The sequence below is a fragment of the Myotis brandtii genome, unplaced genomic scaffold (assembly GCF_000412655.1).
Source record: "Myotis brandtii unplaced genomic scaffold, ASM41265v1 scaffold149, whole genome shotgun sequence".
NCBI lineage: Eukaryota > Metazoa > Chordata > Mammalia > Chiroptera > Vespertilionidae > Myotis > Myotis brandtii.
Genome location: NW_005355385.1, coordinates 1421128 through 1436854, shown reverse-complemented (window position 1 = coordinate 1436854; position 15727 = coordinate 1421128). Strand labels below are relative to the sequence as shown.

Genomic DNA, 15727 nt, shown 5'->3' with positions numbered 1-15727 from the left:
ATCTGTAACACTTTCAACAATAAAGATAAATTAAAAAGAAAAGGTATCCAGGATTCTAGATTATTTAAAAGCAGACAAGACAGGTCAGACAGACATGGGGTATGAGAAAAAGAAAAGCATATTTGACTCTAAAGTTTTAGGCCTTAGCAGCTGGAAGGTCTGGAAATTAGGAAGCCCACAGGAGAAGATATGGAATTCAGTTTGAGACACAGTGAATTTGAGCTACTCACTAGACATGCTGCTCAGGAAGTTGGCCACATGAATCTGCAGCTCAATGGAGAGGCTGAGCTGGACAGAGAAAGGTATCAATGACTATATGCTGTTAGTGTAGAGAAGAGGCCCACATTTTGAACTCTGGGGAGTGAACGCTTGTGACTGCACCCAAGTAACCAAAATAATCTTCCAATCGGAATACTATCTGCTACCATAATTCCCCTTTTCGTGCAATAGGACAGACCCTCAGGTTCCAGGGATTAGAATGTGAACAGCTTGAGGAGGGTGGGTGTGCTTGCTACATTTTAACCACTTAAATATCATTAATCATTTGTATGAAAAGAAGATAACAGAATAGAAAGCTACACTTTGTGTTTGTTTCAAATTACATTTTTTTCTTAGATTTGTCTTTCTAATGCCATTGCTTACATCAGTGGTCGGCAAACTGCAGCTCACGAGCCACATGCGGCTCTTTGGCCCCTTGAGTGTGGCTCTTCCACAAAATACCGACTTCTGCGCATGGGCCACGAAGTTTCAATCGCACTGTACATGCGTGCCCACACGTGGTATTTTGTGGAAGAGCCACACTCAAGGGGCCAAAGAGCCGCATGTGGCTCGCGAGCCGCGGTTTGCCGACCACTGGATAAAAATTAATTTGAGGTTTGCAAAGCACCTGTTTGGTAGCAAGCCAGACACATACTTGGTGGCAAGGAGAAGCACCTCTATAATTGAAGAGTGGTCAGAAGTAATCTACATGGGACTTACTACATTTACATAATAGTATTTCCAGGATCCTGAGCAAAGTACTTCAAGTCGAACATCTTACTTTGTTAAAAATGTACAACATTCGGCTTTCAAATAAAAGCTCAGCTGGTTTATTCTTTCTTCCCAGCATGACCTTCGATAATAAATAGCAAAGTACATTATTTCTTCACCCTGCCACTGGACTAACTTTTGCCATTCGTGAGAAACACCTGCACTGCGTTTCTAAGGAGCTGTGCCTTGTAGCCCAGTGGCCCCCGGGCGTGCACATCCTGGTGTTGGGTACAGTGCGTTATGCTCCCCATAATGTCAGTCATTATTCTTCCTGACTTTACTTGTGCTCTCTGGTTGAAGCACTTAAGATTAATGAGGCATTTGTTCTCAATCAAGAAGCTATTTATGAATATAGTTCCACTTACAATAAGCTTTGTAGACTTTTCTTTCTTTCTCACCATTACCAAAAGGGCAAGGGGGTGGGGGGAAGAAATGATTTTTCTTGAGCAAAAGGGAGAATAGAAAAAAATGATTTGTGACTTTATAGTCTGTGAGCAGTTTCCTAACGAAAAGGCCTCCACATCACAGCTATGCTCTCAGGATAATTGATATCCGTAAATGTGCTGTTCTGTTTGGTTAAAGTCAAATAGTTATTACTGCCCCGGCCTTTATGAGACAGGGTACAGCTAATCAAAATTACGTGCCTCCTCAGGAGGCAAGAGGTAATTTTGAACCCAAATGCATTACCTCAAGTGGGAGCATGTGGTCCTGGCTACAGGCTTACAGGATACCTCAATGGTGTCATCAACCACATGGCTACAAATGGCCACTGCCACCTGTGACTGCCCAACCTTACGAAGAATAGAGCCTTTCAGCCCGGCCAGCGTGGTTCAGTGATTGAGCATCAGCCTATGAACCAGGAGGTCACAGTTCGATTCCCAGTCAGGGCACATGCCCGGGTTGCAGGCTCGATTCCCAGTGTGGGGCGTGCAGGAGGCAACTGATCAATGATTCTCTCTCATCACTGATGTTTCTATTTCTCTCTCCCTCTCCCTTCCTCTCTGAAGTCAATAAAAATATATTATTTTTTTTAAAAAAAAGAGAACAGAGCCTTTCAGAGGGTCAATGAGGGAAAGAAAGGGGGGGGGGATATTTGTAATACTTTCAACAATAAAGTTTTAAAAAATAGAATAGAGCATTTCTTTTTTTCTACTAGTTTTACTGTATATGAGGATCAAAGTCAGCCTTTCGGGCTGACAGCCTCTCATCACCAGGTCTTGACAGTATCCCATGGAATAAAAAACATATAGCATAAAACCCATCACAAAGAGCGCAGTGTCACAGTGACCTCTCAAGGCCATAAGCCAACCTGATCTGAAAATCAATGGCTCTGATCTACAAAGCTACTTCAGAGCTCTTTGCAAAAGAACAATGTCAGGGCTGTTGTCAGCTGGGAAATTGAATTCAGGAGATTACCCAGTTCTGGGACAGGTCCTCCAGACAGAAACTAGTGAAAACGTAAAAGGGTACAGAAACTGCTCCCCACAACCACCCAATAACACTAATTATTCCATATTAAGTAGGTAACGAATTACACTAGAAATTAGTACTGACTTTATTTTCAATGTAAACTAACCAAAATTATTTAAAAATGTGGGTCAGAATTAGGCCAGCTGTTCAGCCTTCTTCTCACTCTAAACATCAATAACTGGAGGGGGGAAAAAGAACCAGGGCCTGGGGATCTGGAGGCTGGGTATTGCCTTGAATGGGGCTCCCTCACCATAAGTGGGGTGATCCTGAGCAAGACTTGCTCTTTCAAACCCCTGGTTCATTATCTGCAAAATGAGATTTCTGAAACAAAGAATTCTTTAGTCTTTGTCAGTATTAAATTTTATGGAAACTAGAAAAATTCTAACCCTGCTACATATATTAGTTTATATTTAAATCAACAATTATTCTGAATTTGTAGGTCAAAGGTTAACAAGTGAAACTTTACTTTTTTTAAAACAAGACTTTCAAGAGCCAAATGATTGGATATTTTTAACATCTATTATCATTACCACTATTTTTATTTAAGTTGGAGAGGAGCTACAAAGGTTAAGGGTAACATAACCCTCAACCACACAAATTTTCTTTAGTAATTTACACCCTAAGAGAACTCCTACTTTGGAGAGAGGAGAGAAAGCAGTATCTTCAGATTCAACAGTGTTTAGGGTTGCTCCACATCAGATGAACCTCTATAAAACCCAGGCTCAACGTAATGTGGGAGTCAAAGACTCTACCTAACACCAGGGGTTGTTGGGGCTTCCTAGTTTCCGAAGATGTCAAGAGTTTATCAGTTTTCCAAGAAGTTGAGCACATTTACCTGAGACTTAAGGATCGAGTGTTAATGAAGTATATGATTGTTTGATCACTGTGCTCTACACCTGAAACTAATACAAAATAATACTGAATGTAAACTGTAATAAAAAAGAAAAAGAAAAAATTGAGTGTTAAAACTAAGATACACTCCAAACATCAGAAGGTCAGATAAATATGTTCTAACAAATGACTTAGCCCACAAGCTTGAGCAGCATTGTGGGAGTGGATTTTATAAAGACCACTATACCTCAGGTACCCTGTAATTTTGTGACTATGATTTATGCAAAGAAAATACTTCACTTTCTTTCCAAAGCCAAATGAAATAGCTTTGTACGTACAGCCTTGGAGGGCATGAATGGCAACCATTACCCAATCTGTAGAAGCCACTGATTTACAATGAAGCAATAAAAAAACAAATAGAAACCAAAATGTTTGTTTTTAATCATCACAATTACATATTCAACTCTAAGAGAAAAGAAAATGCTAATGCCAAATGATCATCAAATTATAGTTTGCTTATATCTAATTGTTACTCTATTTTGAAAAATAAATAAGCAAAATAAAGGGCACAGTGAATAAATGTATGTATAGCCAAGGTGAAAACCAATTTCATGCCTGGGCTTTGCTTTCTTAAAACCATTTGGGGGGGTGGGGGGAACTAGAATGTTATGTTTATTGTACATATACAATACACCTTTATTGTTCTACAAAGTACAATAAATGTTCTTCAATAGATATGTGTGCAGTTACCTAGTTTATGCATTTCATTATACAGAACAAAAATTTCAGCCTATAAAATGTTTTCTTAAATTTTTCATTACAAAATTTACTTTTTCATAGCATGGCAATATGCATCCAAGAATATAATATATAGTTCCATTATTTTTTATACTGTATTATTTTCAAATGAAAATATTCAAATTCTCCTGAAGTAAGTGGAATAGGATATATTGAAATAAAAAGGAATTTCAAGGATAGTGCCTATTGATATGCATTCCCAAACAGCAGGTAGATAAAATTATAGTAAGGCTCTGAGGTCATTGTTTTTTCAAAAACCATTGAAAGTTTCCTTTAGCTCATAAAAACTACATTGATTTTACCAATAATTACCAGCATCACTTCTATTCCTATGTTTCTGTTATTCTTCATCTATAACTAGGTTAAGAAGCACAGAAATAAGTATGGTTTCCTTAAAGGTCCCCAATTCTTAAGGAAAACTAAAGAAAAATGGAAATACAAAGCAACACATAATCAAAGCATTTTAGGACCAGAACAGACCTTAGATATATATCTCTAGTCAAACCTTCACATTAAATTACTTTTAAATCTTCCTTTAATTTAGATTCTGTTTAGATTATAGGTATGTGATCTACTGCATCTGCCTTGCCCACCCCCGAAGAATTATTTAAGGTAATAAAAGAGCTCCCTAGTAAGACACAGAACAAATGGTAACTTTATTTGGAATTCTTCACACTGACAATGAAAAACTACAGCACAGGCTTAATGCTGCCACGTACAGAAGACTGGCAACTCATGATTTGTCACAGTCATAAATCTGCGTATGATGTGACTTCCCATGATACGTGTCCGATCTGTACATTCAGTTTTCACTCCCATCTATGGCAATAACCCAAAATCTCACAGACCCCCACCCCAAAAGATCCCTAAAGAAAGAACTAAATTATCTGGAAAGAAACTAACACCAAAGAGCTACATTATCCCAAAAATTTTTAAAAATAAACCTTATCAATATTCCTTAACCTCTTAAATCTGTTTATATTTATTTACTCTCTAGAATTCTATACTATAAGTTCTTCAGAAGATATTATAGAAAATCCTCTTGTTTTTAAATAGCATGCTACCTCTTAATACTCTACATCAGCGGTTCTCAACCTGTGGGTCGCGACCCCTTTGGCGGTCGAACGACCCTTTCACAGGGGTCGCCTAAGACCATCCTGCATATCAGATATTTACATTACGATTCATAACAGTAGCAACATTGCAGTTATGAAGTAGCAACGAAAATAATTTTATGGTTGGGTCACAACATGAGGAACTGTATTTAAAGGGCCAGAAGGTTGAGAACCACTGCTCTACATAGTATTAAGCATATGGGTTATTAATTTTTAGAAGTATTTAGACATTTAACTAACATCTTTCTTCATAATTAGAAATATAGCCCTAAAATAGTATTCTGTATTTTACAGAAATACCCAGTCTTAAACATTTTTAATGTAGGGATAAAAAAGAAAATGGTGGGGACAAACCTCAAAGAAAATAATACAAATTCTGCATTTTTACAGTGAAAATATTAGCACTATGTTTTTAATCGGTAGTAACTTATAGTCATTACACCATGGAATTCAATTAACAAATTAGACATAAACTACAGTAATTTAGGTCAAAAGTGATTTGATCCACATTAAGAATTAACAAGAAACACAGAATCAGAATACTGACATTCGACACCTAAAAACAGAACTAGGTAATGTTTGGAATGTGCTCAGAAGTGATACTATAATGAAGGAGTAAAAACTGCTCCACTATGAATTATATAGCCACAAAAGGGAAGAAAACAAATAGCTGAAAATAAAATAATCTACTAAAGCTGGGTTTTAATAAACCATAAATGCAAGCATAGCATTCACATAGTTGTGTCTATTTATCTGAGCAGTACAAAAATAGGACAAATAGTCTATGGCCATACCACCCTGAACGCGCCCAATCTCATCTGATCTCAGAAGCTAAGCAGGGTCGGGCCTGGTTAGTACTTGGATGGGAGTCCGCCTGGGAATACCGGGTGCTGTAGACTTAAAAAAAATAAAAATAAAATAGGACAAATAGGCCCAAAGAAATGATTTTAGTTAGGATGATGAATATACAACCTGAATCTCATGATAGAAAGGTATTGGTGAGGGAAGCAGGGATGTCTTGGACTGTTTCATTTCATTTCACTTGAACTGGGGCATAAAGCCAGGATCCTAGAATTCAAGTTAGGGTGTAACCCAAAATTTGTAACTATTCTCTTTGTCCAACACATGAAGTTGCAATACAGCTTCTCCTTTATTATCTTAATTGACATGAATGGATAAAGTAAAGAAATGGTAGCAAAGTGAAACAGTGAGCACTAAACCAAAACTTTGGAAATGGTGAAAGCAATCAAGGTCACAGATAAAGGCCTGGCCCACATCATTATGATCACAACCTTCCTAGTTTATGCTCTACCAGTTCAGAAATAAGACTAAGTTCTTACCTCCAAGCAGAGCACTAGGGTCCAGAGTGATGCCCACTCTTTAGAATTGGTAAGTAAAAAGACAACTGGTCTGTGAGCATTGATTCCAGCCTTACATACATCCTCAGCTACTTGCCCAGGAGGACGTTGACAAATCTAATATGACTTCACTTACTTATTAATTGTCTGGGGTTAGATGAAATAATCCCTATGATGCCTTTGCTTCCAAAATTTACATTATTGATGCCGATCAGCAGATGAGTGGATAAGAAAGCTGAGGTACATTTACATAATGGAATACTATACAGCTGTTAAAAAGAAGGATCTCTTACTCTTTGAGACAACATGGAGGGACCTGGAGAGTATTATGCTAAGCAAAATAAGCCATTCAGATAAAGAAAAGTTTCACATCATTTCCCTTATATGTGGAATCTAATGAACAAAATAAACTGACAAACAAAATAGATCCAGAGACATAGAAACATGCAACTGACTCATGAATCTCAGAGAGCAGGAGAGGCCAGGGGATGGAAAGAGAGTAACCAAATAATTTATATGCATAACCCATTGACACAGACAATAATGTGGTGAAGGCCCGGGCGGGGGTGAGGGGAAGCGCAGGGGGCAGGATGGAAGGGGGTCAATGGGGGAAAAAAGGGACATCTGTAATACTTTCAATAATAAAGATACCTTTTTTTAAAAAGAAGAAGTCAGGATTAGGATACTTTAAATGCAGTCATTCCAGCCACAAAATCCAAAGAATCATACTTGTGTTTAGCAAAAATTAATATTTCAACACATATTACCACACTAAATAAGGGTGTTAAAGCCTAAAATATCAATATTATCAGTTACTTCTCTGTAGTGCTTAAACTCAATTCAACTATTTCTCAGGAGAAAAAAATTTCAAAATAAAGCTTCATAGACAAAGTACACTCAAAATTGATAAATCAAAACAAACAATTGGTTCACTGTGAGTCTGAATTATTTCCAGTTAGAAATAAGAAAATATGTGGGTCTAAATGATCATTGTAAAGTTCTATTCAAGAGTTTCATTTCCATGCAAATTGAAATACTTACATGATATCAATATTAAATTACAAAAGGCTTACTGTATATTCTGAGGGTGTTGAGGGGTGAAGATTAATAGAAAGATGTTTTAAATCAATTTCCTTCTTATGACACGTTTAAGGAAAACAATACGATTAATCAGAAGCAGCCTTGGAATCAGGGTGAGTGGCCTAGCTCTGGCCCTGCTCTGCCATGCAGAAAACACTGGTACCTTGAATAAATATAGGACTGCTCGATGTGAGAGCACAGGTACCAAGCAACAACCAAGGATCCAACAGAGAACTCTTCTCGGCCTGGTGACCTGGATTAGCATATCTCTAAATCTACACTTGAGGGTAAAGAAGAAGATATCCCTGGTCAAACAGATTTTACAAGGCTTTGCTTTGGTGCCTACAATGGGAATAAGAGTCGAATGCATTTATTATAGGACTTCCTGGCTGATTTATAGATGCTCTGCATTTACATAGTTTTTTGTTTATTTGTTTGTTTGAATCCTTACCTGAGGATAGTTTTTCCATTGATTTATTTTCTAAGCAAGAATAGAGGGGAGAGAGGAGGGAGGAGACACAGAGAGAGAAACATCTATGTGCGAGAAACATAATGACTGGTTGCCTCCTGCATGCAACCAATCCAGGGATCAAGCCTACAACTGAGGTACATGCCCTTGACCAGGAATCAAACTATGACCAAGTGCCGGTGCTCTAACCACTGAGACAAACCATCCAGGGCTACATAGTTTTTGTTAACATAATGATCACACTAAAGGAAATACCAACATGTTTTCTGAACCCACTAATGAAAAGACCTCTTAAGTTGAAGATATAACCTCTAACACAGTGGTTCTCAACCTTCTGGCCCTTTAACAACAGTTCCTCATGTTGTGACCCAACCATAAAATTATTTTCGTTGCTACTTCATAACTGTAATGTTGCTACTGTTACGAATCGTAATGTAAATATCTGATATGCAGGATGGTCTTAGGCGACCCCTGTGAAAGGGTCGTTCGACCGCCAAAGGGGTCGAGACCCACAGGTTGAGAACCGCTGCTCTACATCAAATGTATCAGATTACTTGAACATTTTCACCCATTTCCCCCTCACTAGCCAAGGTGAATGCCAGCAAAAAAAGTATTCAAACAACATCCCCACAGACAACTTTAATTTACAGTTACCATATGTCTATTTCAACAATGAGAGCTAAACATACATAATCATGACATAAATTTGCAAGGCATTTTCCTTATATTGTCCTTCAGGTTTTTAACTCTGGTTACAAGGATGTTTAATTCATTGTCATTATTCACTGAGGAGGAGAGCAATTGCTACTGTTATCATCAACACCATCAAGCTGAGCATATGCTCTAAGATCGAGAGTGAGGGATATGGTGTTGAGACCTGACAGATTCTCCCTTTCAAGAATGTTCTTGCACCTCTTGAAAGAAACGATTTTATGAAAAATTCGGGTAGCACATAATTAAATGGCAAAATGAGTGACATACTGGATTAATGAAATAGGACTCAATGCTAGGATATAAGCTAAAGTTTCAACAGGGTTTCCAGGAAAACAATTTCAATGAAGAGGGATTTGTTGTTGAAGATTCTGTCTCAAGGTCACAGCAAATGCCTGGAACAAGAGTAGAACTCAAAAAGAGTAGAACTCAAAGTATGCATATAAGAATAAATAGATGGGGAAGTCCTCGGGCTAGTTGAAGAGTTATGTATGAGTATGGTTTCCTCAGAGAAGATCCCCACCTTGAATACTTATTTTCAAGAATTGCAGAATAGGACAATATTTTGGACCTGCTCTGACAACTGGCAATCTCTGTGGGTTCCAGAGATAAGAAGTGACACCTAAAACTTCATTTAATATTTCTACAATGACTAAAAGCAACACGTAGGATGACATAGAAAGAGAAGACTAGAAATACAGTAAGTGTAGAATTGTACACAAAAGCATGTGTATAATCTTACCTTACCACTAGATTTAAATGTATCCACAGTGGAGGAAGTGAGAAGAGCTAAGAGATATTAACATAAGCTACTTACTGCTGTCCATGCATTTCTTTTGCACCGGACACATAACCATCCATCAGAGATTTCATGAGAAGGGATACCATAACAACCTATAAAATATTAATATGGATTAAAGAATTAGGTATTTTGCATTGTGACAATATTCCACATGTTAGCACTGATTAAATAAAAGACACTACCTACCCTACAGTTTTTGATTCTTAGAACAAAACAAAGATACTTTTGGTTCTCATGGGTATCAGTTCCAGAAAATATGAGAGTGTGGGTATTAACAGTAACTAATGCTCACAATAGGTATTGTAGAGAATACTGATAATTCCTGAATGGGCAATAATAAAACTTTAAACTTTCTTGTCTACTCCTTTACTCATGCAAAACATATTTCAAAATAAGTTGCAATTCGGGAAACAAAGTTTGGAGAAGTTTTAAAATAAAACAAACTTTGACAATATTAAAAATTAATGTAATTTAAAATTAGATTTCAAATATTATGTTTAACTAGCTTTAATTTTAGTGATAGGGACAGAGGATACACAATTCATGTTTAGTGATAAAGGGATGTGTTCAATTCCACTTGTCTATTCTGTACATGCCTGACTCAAAAGAACTATGTAAGGAGGTAGCTGATGATGCTAACACAAATAGCAATTATGCAAAACCAACGAATGTGTTAATCTGACTTCTTGAAATAAGGTTTTCAAAGATTTAAATGAGTAATTTTTAATATCACATTTCTATAAAATTTGAGATAGGAAGAGAAAATAACAGAAGTGTAATTACCCAAAGAGAAAAGCCTATCATAGTTAAGCAAAATCATAAAATGTTTAGTTCAAGCACATGAAATATTATGGTTAAACTGCATGGCTAGTATATTCAGAAGTCAAAATTAAAATCCTAGCTTTTTTGTGAAATGATGCTTTGCCTCTGATATACATATAACAATGTAGGGTGAGTGTATGTGTGGATACATGTTATGAATTGATATAAATACAATAAGAAGGTTGCTATAGTTATATTTCAAGAAGATTATGTTCAAATACTTGGGGGAAGATAATAGTAGCTGATTAATAAATACATGACAGACAGTAAGACTATCTCAAACATAATGTAAGATTGGTATTACACTGGGGTAAATACAGTGTATATTATATTATAAACCATTCATACTACATTGACAAAGAGAACCCCTGTGATTTGGTATTGTATAAAACTGGAGAAAAAAGAATGATTATACCTACTCATAGTTTCATTTTTTAAAATGCGAGAAAAAATGATCTAATATACCAATAGTTCGATGCCAAAGACCTGGCAGGTTACATAGGGGTAAGAAGTAAAGACTGTGAAGCACTAAAAAGCCAATGATTGATGAATGAGAGATTCATTTACTTGCATGAACCCGTACACAGCACTTTGCACAAGAAATCAGAAGGCTTGTCCCATCCTCTTCCAGGAAGGCATTAGGTGGCGAATATTCTATATTTTCTTCACTATAAATAAAACACATCTCTGGAATGAGGGGCTTAGTCTTTCCTCCGGAAGCAACCATGTCATCTAATTTTGTCTCCCATCTAGAATCATTTTCTTCATTGCTGCTATCTGGCTGAAAGACACAATATTTCCACGTGAGTGAAAAACATGGAAATGAACTCATTTGTTATGCCACTCAAATCTACTAACAGCTGTTCCATCCACTAACTTTCAGCTCCTGTTCTTCTTTTTGTTCTCCTTGACCCAACTACTAGCTTTTTCCTAATGCTCCGCCTCAGGCTCCCATCAGGTGCTAAGCTATAGGAACAAGAAGATACTCTGTGCATCTGCTTCTACAAGAAAGTACTGAGCTACTAAAACTATGTTCTTACATAAATAGTTCATGGAAAGCATCAGTTTTTCTGATGAATTTTTTTTCATTTCTTTATTTGCACTTGGTTAACAGAACTGGTTTCATTTACTGAAGAATCTTACCCAGTTACACCTAACAGGAATGTTATAAAGACCTAAGCTTAAGTCTGTGCAAAAGTATTGAGAGAGTTTTTGAAGGCTTCTGTTTCTCGACAAAGTTTGAAAACATCAAGACAGAAACATCTGGCAACTGTCATTAAATAAAAAATATAATGTACAAAACAAAATTGTCACCTCTTATCAAAATGTATGGAAAATGTTTACTGTTTATTTGAAATTCTAATAACTATCGTATTATCCCCAAAGATCTGATATTAATTTCACTAAATCTTATAATTTCTGTGAGAATGTTTTAATTATTGGGGAAATATATAGGCAGATTACGATATAGAAATAAGAATCAATAAAAGGTTGTTTTTCCAAGAAAACAGAAATTTAATGACTTAAAAGGAAAACAAAAGTGTTTGTCACTCACCAGGGCCACATTAAAAGATGAGCAAGTAACCTACTTCCTATTTACAAAGGTCTGAAAATGTGAGATTTCACACATTTTCATGCTCTGAAACATCTGAACAGAAAAGCATTTACTTTACATGGATCTTAAGGAGAATATTTCTGATTCAATTAGTGAAAATATAACCCAGAACACAATGTTAACATCAATACACTTTATTGCACCTTAAAATAGATCATGTTGTTACATCATCCTTACTAGATTCCTAGAGATCATTTTGTCTGTGTTGGAGCTGGAGAATGTGGTCCTCGGGGAGCTAAATGCCATCAGTATAACGGATATGGAATGTTATTGAAAACATCATGCATAGCTGGCATCATGCACAGCTGGCTGATGAGTGTATGCTGGACAATTCAGTTTGAATTTAATCCTGTGGTGTCTTTTGCATGGGAAGATAAAGAGACACTTAAATGTGGTCCCAGAGCTAACATTTATATTATTGAGAGTGATATTTTCAAGCATAAAACAGAGACTAGATCTCTCTTGTTAAGCTTTAAGTTCTATGTTTCTTGGTGAAAGGGGTGGAAAGAAAGGTTGGCACTGCCCCCTGACCGAAATAAACCAAGGCCAATAAGTAAGCCAATCATTTATTCAAAAGTGGTAATTCACTGTCAGGGAAATGTCTCTCAAGTAGCACTTAGACATTCTGGTTGGGCTCTATGGCCATTAGCTACATACATATGAATGTCTTCCTTTTCATGTGCATACTTACCTTACAATGATTCACTGTGCTTTCACAGTCACAGAAAGAGTGCATCAGTGATAGGAACCTTGACAATGACCCCTCCAGCCTCATTACCTTGTAGTATGGCATGAGGAGAGCACAGATGGCACAGTGTGGTTCCATTCTGCCCATGGCTGCATTATACTCCTGCTCAGCCACAAAGTTTGGAGCCTTTGTCTGCCAAAGGTGGACCAGAGGCTTTGCCCAAGACTCCGTTTCTTCCACTTCCTCCTCAATTAATGGAACCTCAGGTAATTCTTAAGAGACAGGGCATGAAAACACAGTGAGTATGAGACCCAGGGTAAAACAAACCTGGTCATAAAAGAAGCAAACATTCCAAAATGTCTGTGATATTAAAGTCAGACAGGAAACCTATTTTATCTTTCAAATAGATTCGGAGAGAAGAGTAACAAAAGTTTCCTTTTCATCCTCTTCATCTTCAAGGATTAGGTCAGATCTGATGGCCAGACAACCACCCTCCTTTTTTAACACCATCCCCTTCCCTGCCAGGAATAACTAACCTGTTCCCTCCTTTTGACTACACTACTTCCGTAATTCGACTGCTACCATAACGGTAAAATAGTCTATATGTGTGAGAGAATCTCCAGGCAGCACAGGCATCTGCTAACCTAATAGCTGGCTTACCAATATTTTTAGTTTCCTCACCTAACATAGTGCATGGTTCTATATAAATTTATTAATTAGAGGACTTCATTTAATTAACTTTGGGGCTCAATAATTCATGACAAATAACATCTGCAGAGCATCTATCATATGCCAAGCAATATACTGCCATTACATGGATATAAAAGACAATTCCTATGTCAAAACTTATTTGTTCAGTATGATGTCCCCAGAGGGTCAAATTTCTTAAGTATGTGCATCTGTTAACATAAAAGGGACAGAAATACACTCCATGAGAATACCATTTTAGGAAAATTTTCTATAAGGGAGAAAAATACAGAAAGACCTAACAGGTTAAGAGAAAAGAATTCTTCATGCCAATAGCAGAGGACAGTGTATCAGAGCAAGTGGCAGCAGCCACAGCTCTGCCCAGTATTTAGTGTCTCGAGCTGTGGCACAATCTAAAATTCCTCACCAGTAGCTGACACAGACTTAAGAATAAATATTGTGGACAATGTCCTCAACTCCCAAGCATGGATGTTCCTGTGAACTAATGTGCACCAGCCCTGGAAGTGTTGACTTACCTATTTTAGAAAAAAATCAAAAGAGATTTGCTCAGATGAAAAAATAAGAAGGGCTGAATGAGGCTGAAAATAACTCTAAAGAAGCTAACTAAAGCAAAAAGGAGCACACCTGCTTCCATGTTGGTGGTGGTGGTGGTGGTAGTATTATTATTATTGTTAATTGGTTACAATGGAAAATGCTTAGTAATCAGGCAGGGGCAGTGGTTTGAAAACACAACAAAAGGTTACAACCTTTGCCTATCTGAATTTGCAGTGCAGTAATCTTACTCTAAACATAAACTGCTTCCACCTCAGTTTCCCTACAGTAAGTAATATTAGAATACTTACTACAAAGACTAAGATTTGAAAAATAAAAGATGGGAGTGAAAAGTTAACCAGGAATTTGAAATAATATTAAATCTTTAACCTATAGGCCAATATCTCCAACATATGTACTAAAAATGGATCTAACAAAAAAGAAATCCAAATCTGAGTAGCTGTTGCTACCAGGGACATACAATAAATTAATTATATCATTTACTTTATTTAAAAGATTAAAACACAAGCTACAGATGATGCCCTTATCCCTTTAGTTGGTCATAAGTTAATGTGAAGAGTTGTCAAAATATTTTTAGGGATGGAATAAATAGTATTTAATTCCTAAAAGCCTAGCAATAATGAAAAAGAAGTGGTGAAAAAGGACAATTCCTGACAATGGACACAGAGCAAGGGCTACAGCAAGAAATGACCTACAATAGCCTATGCAAATTGAGCTTGTCCTCAAACCCTCTCAACACTGACCTGGTAGAGGACCCGGGTCTATAGCTGTCCTCCGAAGATGAGGCTGTACTCTGGCCCAAGAGCATCTGTCTTCTGTTTGGATGCTCCCCAAGCCAGAGTATGCACTGAACACCATAAGTTTGGAATACCATACATTAAATATAGCACGGCAGCAACACTGTGCAGCAACAAGTACAGGGAACTGTCAGTCCAGAGACCTGAATTTAAACTTTAAACCCTTTGAGAAAATTGGACAGATAAATGCCCCCCAAAAAAGAAATGAAAAGAAACTAGACCACCTTCTTATACCAAATACTAGAATAAATTCAAAATAGTCCAGCCAGTGTGGCTCAGTGGTTGAGCGTCAACCCAGCAATCAAAAGGTCACTGGTTCAATTCCTGGTCAGGGCATGTGCCTGGGTTGCAGGCTCAATCTCCAGTAGGGGGAATGCAGGAGGCAGCCAGCTGATGATGTTTCTTTCTAATTGATATTTCTCTCTATCCCTCCCCTTCCCTCTCTCTCTCTCTCTCTAAAATTAATAAAAACACATTTTCTAAAAAGAAATTAAACTTAAAATGAATTAAAGACTTAAACATTATACCTAAAACCATAAAACTCCTAGAAGAAAACATTTTTCTTAGTACTATTTTTCTGATATATATCATCAGGCTTTTGCATCAAAACTAAAAGACAATCTACTGAATGGAAGAAGATATTTGCCAATGATAGATCCAATAAAAGGTTCCAAAATTTATAAAGAACTCAGACAACTCAAAACAAAACAAAAAATGCAATTAAGAAATGGGCAGAGGACCTAAACAGACACTTCTCCAAAGAGGACATACAGATGCAAATCCTATCTAATAATAGACAAACATGGTAATTAACCGTAGCTCCAACACACTTCCCATTGGCTAATCAGGGCAATATGCAAATTAACTGCCAACCAAGATGGC

At 37.0% G+C, this 15727-nt stretch overlaps 1 protein-coding gene across 5 annotated transcripts in view; it reads right to left on the bottom strand.

Moving 5' to 3' along the window:
* Positions 1-15727, bottom strand: part of KDM4C (lysine (K)-specific demethylase 4C) — a 335517-nt gene that overhangs the window by 122115 nt on the left and 197675 nt on the right. For all 5 annotated transcript variants that reach the window (XM_014535707.1, XM_014535708.1, XM_014535709.1 and 2 more), the window contains 3 exons: positions 12879-13060; positions 11053-11266; positions 9679-9755 (listed from right to left, as the gene is read on the bottom strand). In XM_014535707.1, the coding sequence (XP_014391193.1) occupies positions 9679-9755; positions 11053-11266; positions 12879-13060 (473 nt within the window). The remainder of the gene's footprint in view (positions 1-9678; positions 9756-11052; positions 11267-12878; positions 13061-15727) is intronic.